At 36.4% G+C, this 13,769-nt stretch overlaps 1 protein-coding gene and 1 long non-coding RNA gene across 4 annotated transcripts in view; both read right to left on the reverse strand.

Annotated features, from left to right (window-relative positions):
* Positions 1–774: 774 nt before the first annotated feature.
* Positions 775–13,769, reverse strand: part of LOC127976775 (adhesion G-protein coupled receptor G1-like) — a 64,488-nt gene continuing 51,493 nt past the window's right edge. For 2 of the 3 annotated variants that reach the window (XM_052581437.1, XM_052581436.1), the window contains exons 16-18: positions 2,359–2,449; positions 2,003–2,271; positions 775–1,227 (exon numbers count right to left, since the gene is read on the reverse strand). In XM_052581437.1, the coding sequence (XP_052437397.1) occupies positions 1,127–1,227; positions 2,003–2,271; positions 2,359–2,449 (461 nt within the window). In that variant the 3' untranslated portion in view covers positions 775–1,126. The remainder of the gene's footprint in view (positions 1,228–2,002; positions 2,272–2,358; positions 2,450–13,769) is intronic. The other variant, XM_052581439.1, reaches the window with a different exon arrangement.
* LOC127976784 (uncharacterized) lies at positions 13,052–13,587 on the reverse strand. The gene is made up of 3 exons (XR_008157928.1): positions 13,496–13,587; positions 13,234–13,311; positions 13,052–13,121 (listed from the first exon to the last, which is right to left on the reverse strand). It is a non-coding gene; the product is annotated as an uncharacterized LOC127976784 (long non-coding RNA).

Raw genomic sequence — 13,769 nt, forward strand, 5'->3', positions numbered from 1 at the left:
GATTTACCATAGATAGATAAAGGGCCAAAATCAATATTAGTAGACCCAGATGCTTTGGAGGGTGCAAAAACACTAATTTCGGTTTTACTTTCATTTAAGTGCAGAAAGTTCACAGCCAACCATGTTATCAATTTCTTTAAGCATGCAAGGAAATGTTCTTAAAAGTTGCCTTTCTTCTTTACAGGTACATAGATCTGCATATCATCAGCGTAGCAGTGAAATGATATACCATGTTTACTAAAGATAGATCCAATTAGCAGCATATACAACAAAAACAAAGGGGGTCCCAAAATGGATCCTTGTGGGATCCCACATGTAAGAGAGGCCGATGATGATGAAAATTTGCCCAGTGTAACCTAAAAGTTCCTATTAGTTAGATAGGACTTAAACCAGTTTAAAACAGTACCTAGAATCCCTACCACCTGTTCAAGTTGAGCAGCAAGAATTTCATGGTCTATGGTGTCAAAAGCTGCACTAAGGTCAATTAACACCAAAAGTGCAGTATCACCAGAGTCCACTACTATCAGAACATCATTGAGAACTTTCAAAGTGCAGACTCTGTACTATGATGCTCCCTAAACCCTGATTTAAAAACTTCAAATAATGAGTGCTTATTCAAAAAAGACTGCAATTAAATAAGGACAGATTTCTCCAGCACCTTTGATAGAAAAGGCAGTTTTGAAATAGGCCTGTTATTTGCCTAATCCATAGGATCCAATTTAGTATTTTTAATTAATGGTTGCACTACAGCATGCTTGAAAGATGTGAGAACAGTTCCTGATACAAGGGAGCTATATATTATTGATAAAATGCTAGGCCCAACTACAGTACATCAAATGCTTGTTTGATTAGTCTTGATGGAACAACATCAAGAGGGGAATCCGATGGCTTCAACTGATCAACTATTCTAGCCAAGGTAGAAAACTGAAGAAGTTCGAACTGATAAAACACAGTAAGGCAACAAGAAGGAGCAGAGGGATCACCAGCTACAGCAGGAATTTTCCCCTGTACAAACAATGCCTGTAGAGATCAGTTAAAGAAACCAGTCTAAGAAAGTCTGAGACAAAGAAAGTCTTCTGTCGTAAGTATGATATATATTAATATTTTCTGCAGTATTAATGCTAAATTAAGTGATGTTTCTAGTGGAGCTGGTGCTTTCTGGATGATTGGAGAAATGACCCTCAACATCATTGCGGATGTGGTAGTAATACACAAAGAGGAAAATCCCTGAAAAAAAACAACAACAACAAAAATATCAGAGAACCTTATTTCAACTAATTTAGATACATTTCAGATATATATTTTGTCATTTGCATGACTTAAACTGTGACAAATGTTTGGTCAAATTAATTGTATACCTCCTTTTAAAATCCATTACAATCAATAAAATAATTGAATTAAAAAGATTTAATAATATTTTATAAAAAAATAAAGTATACAAAAAATATATAATTAAAATAATATTTGTTTTATTTAAAATATTAATTAATTGATTAAAGGTACAGGTTGAAGGACCTGCCACTAGAGGGCGCACTATCAAAACAATAACAATCGCGTGGTTTGATGACGCTAAGGAAGAGCGTGGAATGATGGGATTTGTTGTCTTCTACCCAACTGCTGACGGCCATCAATCAGACAGAAAGATAAATCATGGATTTAACACGAGTTCAACGATTTGCGCGAGTAGATTACATACAAAGTCAACGCAAAGACGCGATCAGACTATGGATCAGACTGGTCCTCGCGATGCCCCATATTTGGTGTTTATGCCCCATAATACTAATCTTGTTGATCGTTATAATAGTATACGTTTTCTTTAATGATTTATATGATTTACAAGTAATTGAAAACATTAGAGATATTGTTAAAATATATAACACTAGCCTAGTGGTTTTTGGTTATTTTACTGCAAATATCTTTAATTCAAATAATATAATTAAATCTATACAGGAGAAATAGAAGTATTCTAAAACAAATGTAAATACAAGTTTTTTTTTCTCACCCTGAAACAAGTTCAGCACAGTGAATATGTAATATAAGGTAATGAGCATTGGTCCATAACTGAAAAAAGGCAAAGACCACGTCAGACCAAAGAGCAGGAACAAACTCAACACCATCATCAGCTGCTTTCTGAACGTCTTTCTATTGTCTTTAGTCGCTTTTATTTTTCTGGTCTGAACAGCCGCAATAATGATCATGATGAAGATGAAAACTAAAGCATAGAAGCTGATGTTCACTATATAGTGAATATAAAAATTGGAAATCCAGCACCTGTAATTATACATAATGAAACATTACGAAGAAGACAATCATTAGACGTTCATAACTTTATGCATTTGTGACAGCAGAACAACTTACATTCGTGTGATTTTCTCAGATGTTGTGTTTAGGATCACTGCTTTATATCCTCCTACAGAAACGATAACTGTGACTACTGGAGCCGGACACACTGCAAACACATAGATATATATTGTTTGTCAATGAACAATTCTTGTTTCAGGTAGTTGCAAAAAAAAATCTATTTCAATATTTTTATATAGATTAATTTCTACTTTTATACCTTAAAAGAACCTTTTGAAAGAGTACTGCCCCAGTAACAGCTTTTGTACCATTTTGTTCTGAGAGAGTGTAACTCACCCCAGCCCAACACGGTAATCTTCCTCATGTAGTTTGTGATGGAGACGTTCTGTCTGATGAGCCATAAGTACATATGAAGAGCTTGAATGAAGAACCAGGTGAATGAGGCCAGCATGGAGTAATGCAGGAGCAGCGCTATGAAGACACACGCAGCGTTGTCTCCTGTGTTAGCGACGCTCTCGTTTGACAAAAATGAGACGTTCAATAGAAACAAAGCTACAAACATATTCATCAGGATCTTCGTGGCCTGATTTGACTTGGCTTTCCTATTAAAACACAAAAATAAGTTTTTTTGTAACATGTACTTTCGTTATTTAGAGCTTTGAGCTCATCACTTGTAGCATGTTTTACATCAAAATACTGTTTCTTTAAAATTTCAAGTTTAATTCAATGGTAACTTGCTGTTTCTTTGTAATTATTTACCATTTACCAAATTTACCATCATTTTCTGAGAAAAAATTTTTCTTGGTGTAATAGTAGTGATTATTGATTACTAAACAACACAAACTTAATAATATACTTTAAGTTACTCTACCGTAGCACGAAATGAATAAATAAAGCATCAGCCAGAAAAAGTATGGAGATTCCACAGCCGATAGAAGAGATGAAAGTCAGTGATTCCTGATGCGGTGCTTTGTCTTTTCCATCTGACGGAGGGTAAGGTTTCTGATAAAAGACAACGATATACACAGATCAGCAAGAGGTTTTAAAACCATTTGTTGATTGTAAGCAATCTTAGCAAGTTTTCAATGCATGCATTTGTCTTTTTTGTCATCATTTACATGTTTATGAACATCTAGACATGGACCAAAATATTGATTTAATTAGAGTTGTGTATTGGTAAGAATCTGGCGATGCGATAGATATCACGATACATGGATTGCGATACGGTATTTAGAGATTATATTGCGATACTGTAAGCAAGGCGATATATTGAGATATTTCTTATTTTAGGAGAATGGCATGATTTTTGGAATGCTGTCATTAAGAACACACCACCATATGCAAACCTTAGCAATAAATAAATAATAAAAACCAGAACACAGTGGTATCTGCATTTGCAGTAATCATTTCCTGTAACATGTTATTGAACCACGTTTGTGCAATACGAGTAAAGGGAGGAAAATTAAAGTGCTTGCAGGATCCTTTATTCAAATGTATATGTGTTTTATAAAATGATCATATATCTTTTTAGACCCTGCTTTGAAGGTTCACAGTTTACAACTGTAACATACAATGTCATAACATTTTGATCTGAACAAAATAATTAGATCCATTTAATTTAAATAAAAATGAAGTGCTTGCAGGATTCCTAAAGAAAACAAAATCATTTTAAAACAATAAAAGAAATGAAAATGTTGAATGTCCCCCCACCATGAGAGAGAGTTTTTGAGAATCTACACAATATTGGCAAACAAAATATCACAATGCGATACCTGTATACATGTGTATAGACCCCTAGATATAATGGGATCTTTAAATGAAACATGAATGATGAAAGTGTAAGTTCTTCTTCTCACCATCAGCACTGAAAAGAACGTCAGGTGTGAGCAGGAGCACTTTATGGTGTTGTTGTTAAATGTTTCTGTCTCACAGCCGAATGTTGTCCAATTAAGCTCTCCTTCTAAGAAAAGAGAATTAATTATAATTATTTAAATTAAACTGGGTTTGTCGAAAGCAACTGATCAGTCCTACATGAATTTACCTTTTTCATTCCAAGAAACGCAGGACGCATTACTGCCAACCTGTAAGAACACGCTTGATTTTTTATTTTATTTTCACACTGTCTGGTCATTATAACAAAGTAAGTGTTCAACAAAACCTTCATTACCATGTTAGGTTTTTTAATGAATATGTCAATATTGTTGGTAAGGTTGGAGATTTTGGCCCCCATCGTTATTCCATAACTATCATTGTTTAAAACAATTTGAGGTTCAGTTTCATTCTAAACGAGAAACCATATAATAATACAGCAGTCAAACATAAATATTTGTGAACACAACAGTCCAAGAAACGTGTTTAGAATTAGAATTTTTGAAGATTGCAAACCTTGTTTGCCATGTTTATGAACCGTAAAACTCCTACAAATGCATTTCCATTGTTTTCCAGTCTTGATTTATTAAAGGCCTCACTGGGGATCTTTACACACCAGGGGAATTCTGTCTTCTGGTTGCTCTCAACAAGCTGTGAAAAGAACAAATGGCTTAATAAATGTATATTCCTTCCAAGAGGGACATGTTTTAATGCTTCTCAGGCTTTACGTTTATTGTGTTCTGATGTGTAGAGTAGCATATGTCCATGTCTTTGGTTTCTGTGCCCATGGGTTGTCTTAGAAGAACACCAATTACATCCCCCATGACAATCGCCGCATTGGTTTTATTTTCTATTTCCATCCGCTCCACTAGTGTCTCAATTTTTTCCAAGTTTTGTCTGTAAAATGGATTGAATCACTTGGTGTTCTGTAATAAAGTTAAAGTTTTAGACTTGAAAACCACTGCTAACTGCATACTTACGAAGCCTTTGAAGGATCAGTATATCCAACCTCGCTGTTTTGATCGACAGTTTGTTGGTCTGTAAGATTGTAAGTTATCTCAGGTGGTTTGACAGTGGAAATTGGTTTGTCTATTGTTTTATGTGATGTGAAACTGGTTGTTGGATCTGGAGTTGTCTTATGTGATGTGAAACTGGTAGTTGGATCTGGAGTTGTCTTATGTGACGTGAAACTCGTAGTTGGACCTGGAGTTGTCTTATGTGATGTGAAACTGGTAGTTGGATCTGGAGTTGTCTTACGTGGTGCGAAACTGGTAGTTGGATCTGGAGTTGTCCTATGTGATGTGAAACTGGTAGTTGGATCTGGAGTTGTCTTATGTGACGTGAAACTGGTAGTTGGATCTGGAGTTGTCTTACGTGACGCGAAACTGGTAGTTGGATCTGTAGTTGTCTTATGTGACGTGAAACTGGTAGTTGGACCTGGAGTTGTCTTATGTGACGTGAAACTGGTACTTGGATCTGGATTTGTCTTATGTGACGTGAAACTGGTAGTTGGATCTGGAGTTGTCTTATGTGACGTGAAACTGGTAGTTGGATCTGGATTTGTCTTATGTGACGTGAAACTGGTGCTTGGATCTGGAGTTGTCTTATGTGACGTGAAACTGGTAGTTGGATCTGGAGTTGTCTTACGTGACGCGAAACTGGTAGTTGGTTCTGGAGTTGTCTTATGTGACGTGAAACTGGTAGTTGGATCTGGAGTTGTCTTATGTGACGTGAAACTGGTAGTTGGATCTGGAGTTGTCTTATGTGACGTGAAACTGGTAGTTGGACCTGGAGTTGTCTTACGTGACGCGGAACTGGTAGTTGGTTCTGAAGTTGTCTTACGTGACGCAAAACTGGTAGTTGGTTCTGGAGTTGTCTTACGTGACGCGAAACTGGTAGTTGGTTCTGGAGTTGTCTTATGTGTCTTACGTGACGCGAAACTGGTAGTTGGTTCTGGAGTTGTCTTATGTGACGCGAAACTGGTAGTTGGATCTGGAGTTGTCTTAAGTGACGCAAAACTGGTAGTTGGATCTGGAGTTGTCTTACGTGACGCGAAGCTGGCAGTTGGTTCTGGAGTTGTGTTACTTGACGCGAAACTGGCAGTTGAATCTGGAGTTGTCTTACGTGACGCGAAACTGGCAGTTGGTTCTGGAGTTGTCTTACGTGACGCAAAACTGGTAGTTGGTTCTGGAGTTGTCTTACGTGACGCGGAACTGGTAGTTGGTTCTGCAGTTGTCTTACGTGACGCAAAACTGGTAGTTGGTTCTGGAGTTGTCTTACGTGACGCGAAACTGGTAGTTGGTTCTGGAGTTGTCTTATGTGTCTTACGTTACGCGAAACTGGTAGTTGGTTCTGGAGTTGTCTTATGTGACGTGAAACTGGTAGTTGGATCTGGAGTTGTCTTAAGTGACGCAAAACTGGTAGTTGGATCTGGAGTTGTCTTACGTGACGCGAAGCTGGCAGTTGGTTCTGGAGTTGTGTTACTTGACGCGAAACTGGCAGTTGAATCTGGAGTTGTCTTACGTGACGCGAAACTGGCAGTTGAATCTGGAGTTGTCTTACGTGATGCGAAACTGGTAGTTGGATCTGGACTTGTCTTATGTGACGCGAAACTGGTATTTGGATCTGGAGTTGTCTTACATGACGCGAAACTGGTAGTTGGATCTGGAGTTGTCTTAAGTGACGCGAAACTGGTAGTTGGATCTCGAGTTGTCTTACGTGACGCGAAACTGGTAGTTGGTTCTGGAGTTGTCTTACGTGACGCGAAACTGGTAGTTGGATCTGGAGTTGTCTTACGTGACGCGAAACTGTTAGTTGGTTCTGGAGTTGTCTTATGTGACGTGAAACTGGTAGTTGGATCTGGAGTTGTCTTACGTGACGCGAAACTGGTAGTTGGATCTGGAGTTGTCGTACGAGACACGAAACTGGTAGTTGGATCTGGAGTTGTCATATGTGATGTGAAACTGGTAGTTAGATTGTAAGATATAGTCTTTGACATTAGACTAATGGTGGTTGATCTTCCATCATCGCAGGTCACACAAATCCATTCACACTCATTTAAATGCAGAATGTATCTGTTTCCTTCTTTCCCTTCAATAGAGAAAGTAAATAATGAGCAAAATTTCGTGTAATTAATAACTGAACAATTCTTAAAGATTAAAGTGCTCTAATGAATGTATGTTGGTTAATACGGTTCAAATATTTATTATTGACAGTCAAGTCATGTTGTCATGCTTTCAATAACTGTTAATTTAAAGCACTAAACAGTTTCAAGTTATCGTGAATTAATTAGTCAGAATGCTTTTCAAAGCAACTACATTTTAACAAATACATGTAAATGTGCCCCTATTATGGATTTTTGAAAATTACCTTTCATGAAGTGTGTAACACAGCTCTTAGTGAATGAAAACATCCTGTAAAATTTTGAATCTTAAAGTGCACTGTATATAATGTTATTACCTCTCAAAAGAAAGAGTTGACTCTGAATCATTGAAACCAGTCGTTTCATGTTGACGTCAACATGAAACTTTAGCATAGTGCCGGGTTGGTTTGAAATGAAAATGCTAATGAATTATTTGCCACTAGGTGCCACTTTTGGAGCTGAAAAATTGGGGTTTCCCCCAGTAACGCTGTACACAGAGCAACACTGTGCTCACAAACGCTGCTTTATCAGGCATTACGGACATAATGAAATGGAAATGAAATCGACCAATCACCACAGATTAGCGAAGGAGGGGATTGGAAAAATTAATCATTGAGCAAATAGTTTGGGTGTAGTTGAACAAGTAAGGTAAAAATAAATGCACATTTTAAGACAATTAATGTTTTTTTTTTTTTTTTTTTACCTTGCATGCATGTCACGTTGTTGTTGGGGACTCTCAAAAAAAAAAAAATGTAATCTTTCATTACCCATAATAGGGGCCTAATATTGTCACAATTCACTAGTAAGGAACAAGGAGTCTTTAATAATCTTTAATAATCCATAGAAACAGGAACAGTGAGGACAATCAACAAGTATATCTGACAAATACAATCCAAAATGACTGGAGCTTTTAAACACAGGGTGATTGGAAAAACACAGGTGCAAGAAATTAATAATTAAAAGGCAACACGACACACATGGGGAGGAAACACAACAAATGAGTCTAGGGGTTTGACAAATATTACCCAATGTAGTGATTTTTTTAGGGCCGGGACTTTAACACGTTAATTGAGATTAATTAATTACACAAAAAATAACGCGTTAATTAAGATTAATTAGTTACAGAAAAAAAATTCCCACTTTTTAATAACTTATTTTTGCACCGCGGAACGTTTCTCACTGGATGAGTTTCGGCGGGACCGATTATACTGAAGCACCAACTCACCGCAGCAGCACATCGAGCCTCAAGTATCACCTAAACGCAAAACATATAGCAGCTAGCATGGACTTTACACTTTATGTTGAACTATGTATTATTTTTTTGGTGCAACTGGCTTTCTGCAAATGGCAATAGGACACTGGGAGGAGCCAGAGGAGCTTGATTTTTTTCACAGATTATCTGTCTCATATTCTACTGTCAGGACATAATGACAGGTTTAACAAATATGTAAAAAATATATATATTTACAAAAGTTCCCTTCTGCAGCTTTTATGTTTTATGTTTTAACTCTTTATTGTTTTGGCCAAGGTTATTGAGAGTTGGACTTAGTATGTTATGGCCTCTGAAGCAACAGAGAGATGTTTTCTAATAGTCAGGGTTTCCAATGTTCTGAATGTAATTGACAGTATTGTGTATTACTTAAAAAAACACTTTACAGAAGGTTCCAGCACCTATAATCTTCCTGAATTTCTGAGATATACTATTTCTAAATTGTTTCTAAATATGCTATTGCTACACTTAATGGCAAAAATTGCACTGGTCGGCTAGACTTGGTTGAACAAAAATAAACAATATTTTGTTGCTTAAGCTTATGTATTCAGTCATTATTCAATGGTATACTATAAATCCATGTGAAAAAAAATTACTTTGCACTGTTCTCAGATCAAATATTTATATGCGATTAAAATGCGATTAATTTCAAATAATTAATTACAAAGCCTCTAATTAATTAGATTAATTTTTTTAATCGAGTCCCGGCCCTAGATTTTTTACTAGAGGAAATAAAACTGATGTCAGTTGTTTAAATTTGTTACAAAAAATGTATCTTGATTCTGAAATCAAAACTTGCTGGGTGTGAAACAGGTAACTGAAACAACTACTGAAAAGCAGTTTATAAATCTAGACTTAGTTTATAACAGACTTACCGCTGCATATATCATTGTTATATAGGGCGTTTGTACATTTCTCTTCAGGATCAACAGGCTCAATGTTCTGACATCCTCAAGAGATCAAAACACAAAATTCATCATAATTATGAAATCATGCATACAAAAGTTTTCCACTGAATAGTAATCTCCTTTAAACTACAGTTTACATGCAGTTTTCATTATTCTGATTATTCGCTAAGAAGTCTTTTATTTTTAATGTCATTATTTACATACTCCCTCACATACACTAGGTGTGTTACTGGCCTCTGCCCACTTACCTCAAATGCAAAACATGAGTACAGAAATGCATTGGATGAACATTGATGAACATTGCAACACCACAATCTCACAAAGTTATGTTATAATCAAATAATATATTATTTTCATCCTCTTTAAACATTGTTATAATGAGAGGATTTTCAAGCTGACATAAAATACTTAAAGGGGGGGGGGGGGGGTGAAATGCTCGTTTTCACTCAATCTCCTGTTAATCTTGAGTACCTATAGAGTAGTACTGCATCCTTCATAACTCCAAAAAGTCTTTAGTTTTATTATATTCATAAGAGAAAGATAGTATGTACCGATTTTTCCCGGAAAAACACGACCGGCTGGAGGCGTGACGTGTGGGCGGAGCTAAAGAATCACGAGCGCCAGTAGGCTTTTGCGTTGAGAGCATGTGGAAGCTGTGACACCGTGAGGACAAAACCAACCAAAACAAACCACGGCTAACAATCAGATTCAGCATATATTTATGATCCAGAATCAGATCCAGAGGCTGAAATTTAACAAGAGCAGCATCAGCAATGACGTCTCTATGTGGTATGTACTGAAACTGTATGTATTTGCTTAGCGGTTTTGGAAAATGACTAAGTTACATGGCGTGATGCAATGCAACACGTAAAAACACAGTGTAAGTCATTATAATCCATAATTGTGTCCCCACTAGATGCAACAACTGCCTCATTTATAATGGGTTTTATTAGTTTTGGCTCATCATCAGTGTATCACAGTATGGTGAGAGGCGTAACATTTCCATCACACACTTGAGATATTCGGCCAATCACAACACATTGGATAGCTGGCAAATCAGAGCAGACCTTGCTTTTCAGACCAATTAGATTTGTAAAAATCTACGTCATTCAGAAAGGTGGGGCATATAGGAGAAACAATAATGTACAGTATGTGGAAAATAATGGGTTTTTTTAACCTTAAACGAGATATACACATCATTTGACCCCTTTAATTGCATTATTTTAATCAAATAATTTAGTTTACTTGAGGTAAAGTTTAATAGCAATATTGCCAAAATCTCATTGTAATTGAATTATGATGGTGCACGTAAACACACTCATTATGTTGTGTAAATTGAGTTCTCATGGCTTAGTCTTGCTTTCTGCATTTCCACTGCGGTGTAAAGTACAGGGAAGATTAGGCAAATGTCTGGTGGCGTAGGTTTGTGCGCGTTTCCCAATGTAAAGTACTCTGATTGTTGACGTGCATCCTCGGTAGTTCAGACTTTGTGCATTGGACCTGGGAGTGTGATGTCCGCGAAATTCTGTAATTCTGCAAACAGCAGCGTACTCGATAACTTCAGTCAGCTGACCGTGGCTACTGCAATTTTCCTCTCTGTATATTTACAATAAAACGAAATAGGATATCAAATACCACTGCCTCCTTTCGTTTTCATCTAAACATAATAACAGCTGCAGAAATGTACTTAGTTCAGGGAAATGTGTTTATACAGCCATTACAATGAAACGAAATATTATATAAATTTGCCTTTTTTATTTTCATTTTAACATATAGATAAATTGAATACAGACCAAAGAAAACCTGTTAGATTTACCCAAAACGAATTATATTTTATGTTTAACGACTAAAGAGACATCAGAGCCAGCGGCACATATCAGAAGGTCTAGCCGAGGTGAGGCTGCTCTCGGTGGATACATGAGGACTGAGCTCTCGCTGATCGCGTGGAGCTCACCATCTCTGAGATCGGTGAAACACATTTTTAAATAAACGCTGTCTTTATAAATAAACAACAGATTTGAGTTTTAAACAACTACATTCTCGCCTGAAATACTTTTAAAATTACATTTCATGACAAAATAACAGTAATATTTTGAAAATGATCAGAATAAATGGTGGTTGTACTCAACCAATGCTGCGTGAACTCAACCAATCAGGATGTTTAGCGCCCAAGCCCCGCCCCCGAAAGTTCCGGAACTTTGATAAAGTGCCACCTCGCCAGCAGGGACTTTCTGAGGGGCATTTTTTACCCGGAACATTATTTAGTTCCTGGGTAAAGTTCCTGTGGTGGAAACGTGGCAAAAGACACTATCATACAACAGCTTAAGATGGCCCTGCTAGATTCTTACACAAGTGGTTAAAGTTTCAGCTTCTTTGTCTTGAATGTTTAGTCAAAACTTGACTTAAACCTCTCTGACCCCATTTAGAAACACTGGTCTAGTTACTAACATATTATATTGAACCATATTGAACCAACTGTTCTGCCATAAATTGAAGACATAAACTCAAATGAAAAACAATAAAACAGTGGGTAACGTTTTATTTTAAGGTCCATTTATCACTATTAATTACTTGCGTATTAGCATGCATATTACTAGCATACTAGTCATTTATTAATGCCTTAGTCTTCACGACCATATTTTCAATCCGTTAATAACATAACCTTAACAACTACCTTAATAACTATTAACAGGCAGCAAATCAGGATCTTATTGAAGGAAATCATAATAAATAATGAATATATGTTATATTCTAAGTGTTACCAAACAGGGGATAAATCTTATCTTACCAATTCTGGCGCTGATGCTCATTATACCATCCTGTGCCTGGCAAGCCTTAATTTCTGTAAAAGAGAAGAAACAAGAGATGAAACAAGATTCACGTCCTTGAGATCTCTTTACAGAGCGTACAGTACAATTAATATTCAGACTCCAATTAAACAAATGTGCTGTGACTGTAGGGGATGTCCGGCAAACAACACACACAAACATACACGTTTTTTTTTGTAAAAAGTGGGTTCATCCTATAGTTGTAATTTATACTGTACAATCTGTATATTCTATGGTCATACACCAACCCTACACCTAACCCTAACCCTTACAGGAAACTTTGTGCATTTTTACTTTCTCAAAAAAACTCATTTTGTAGGATTTATAAGCGTTTTGAAAAATGGGGACATGGGTTATGTTCTCATAAGTCACCCTCTCCTTGTAATACCTGTGTCATACCCATGTCATTATACAGAGTTGTGTCCTGTTATGTCACAAAAACAAGAGCACACACACACACAGACACACACAGACACACACACACACACACAATATGCACCTGGTGGATTCTGAACTGAAGACTGATAATTAGATTCATTTCGTAATAACGACAGTTTTATGTCTTGAATCATCTCATTCATTCTGATTTCATAATTATCTTCCTGTCTTATGCTGAGGCTGTATGATCTGCACTGTCCTGAAACCACAGAGAACATTTACATTTGTTAAAAAATAACTTTTAAAGAGCTTTGGACTCTAGAATAGTTTATAAATAAAACATAAGTAGGTTATACCAAGAGTAGAGATATTTAGTTTAACAGTTCCTGTTGGTTCATCAGCTGTCAGACATGTCCATTTTATATCTGAAAGAAAATAAGAAATGAACTCAATGAGTTTGTCAGTCGTCTCGCGTGTTCTCAGATAATAAATAAGCAATATTCACACAGTCATGTTAGCAGTATATTTCACATCTACCTGGAATTGTTGAGTTACTTTGGTTCCAGAAACACTGATCTGATGAATTGACTTGGATTATCAGTTCATCTGAGCAGGCTGCACAAACACAACATTATTCAACTATTAAGTAATAATGTATAACATGGTACAACTCTATGTTAAATGTCAAAATTGATATGCCCACATTTACTTTCACACATACTTATAATGTGCACCAAACAACAAATTCTTTGGCACATAATTCTTTTTGAGCTATAAATGAATTTTTAAAGCTACATACTTATCTGGCGTAAAACACAACAGATGATCATCAGCCACAGCAAATTCTGCTTTTGTCCAGACATAATTCCCAGAGACAGCGGCCTGATAGAGACACACGTGTTTATTTGATTTAATTTTTTTCTCAGAGTTGAGAGAGTTTGATGTGTCCACATATGAATCTGTTTGATTATGAGCCGCAGCTCAGAGCCGCTGGAAGCTGACATTCAGTTCATCTGAAAACATGCAAATCATGTTTCCATTTGGTAATTTTAGCATGTTATGCTTATTTGGAA

This window comes from Carassius gibelio, chromosome B17 (genome assembly GCF_023724105.1).
Source record: "Carassius gibelio isolate Cgi1373 ecotype wild population from Czech Republic chromosome B17, carGib1.2-hapl.c, whole genome shotgun sequence".
Taxonomy (NCBI): Eukaryota; Metazoa; Chordata; class Actinopteri; order Cypriniformes; family Cyprinidae; genus Carassius; species Carassius gibelio.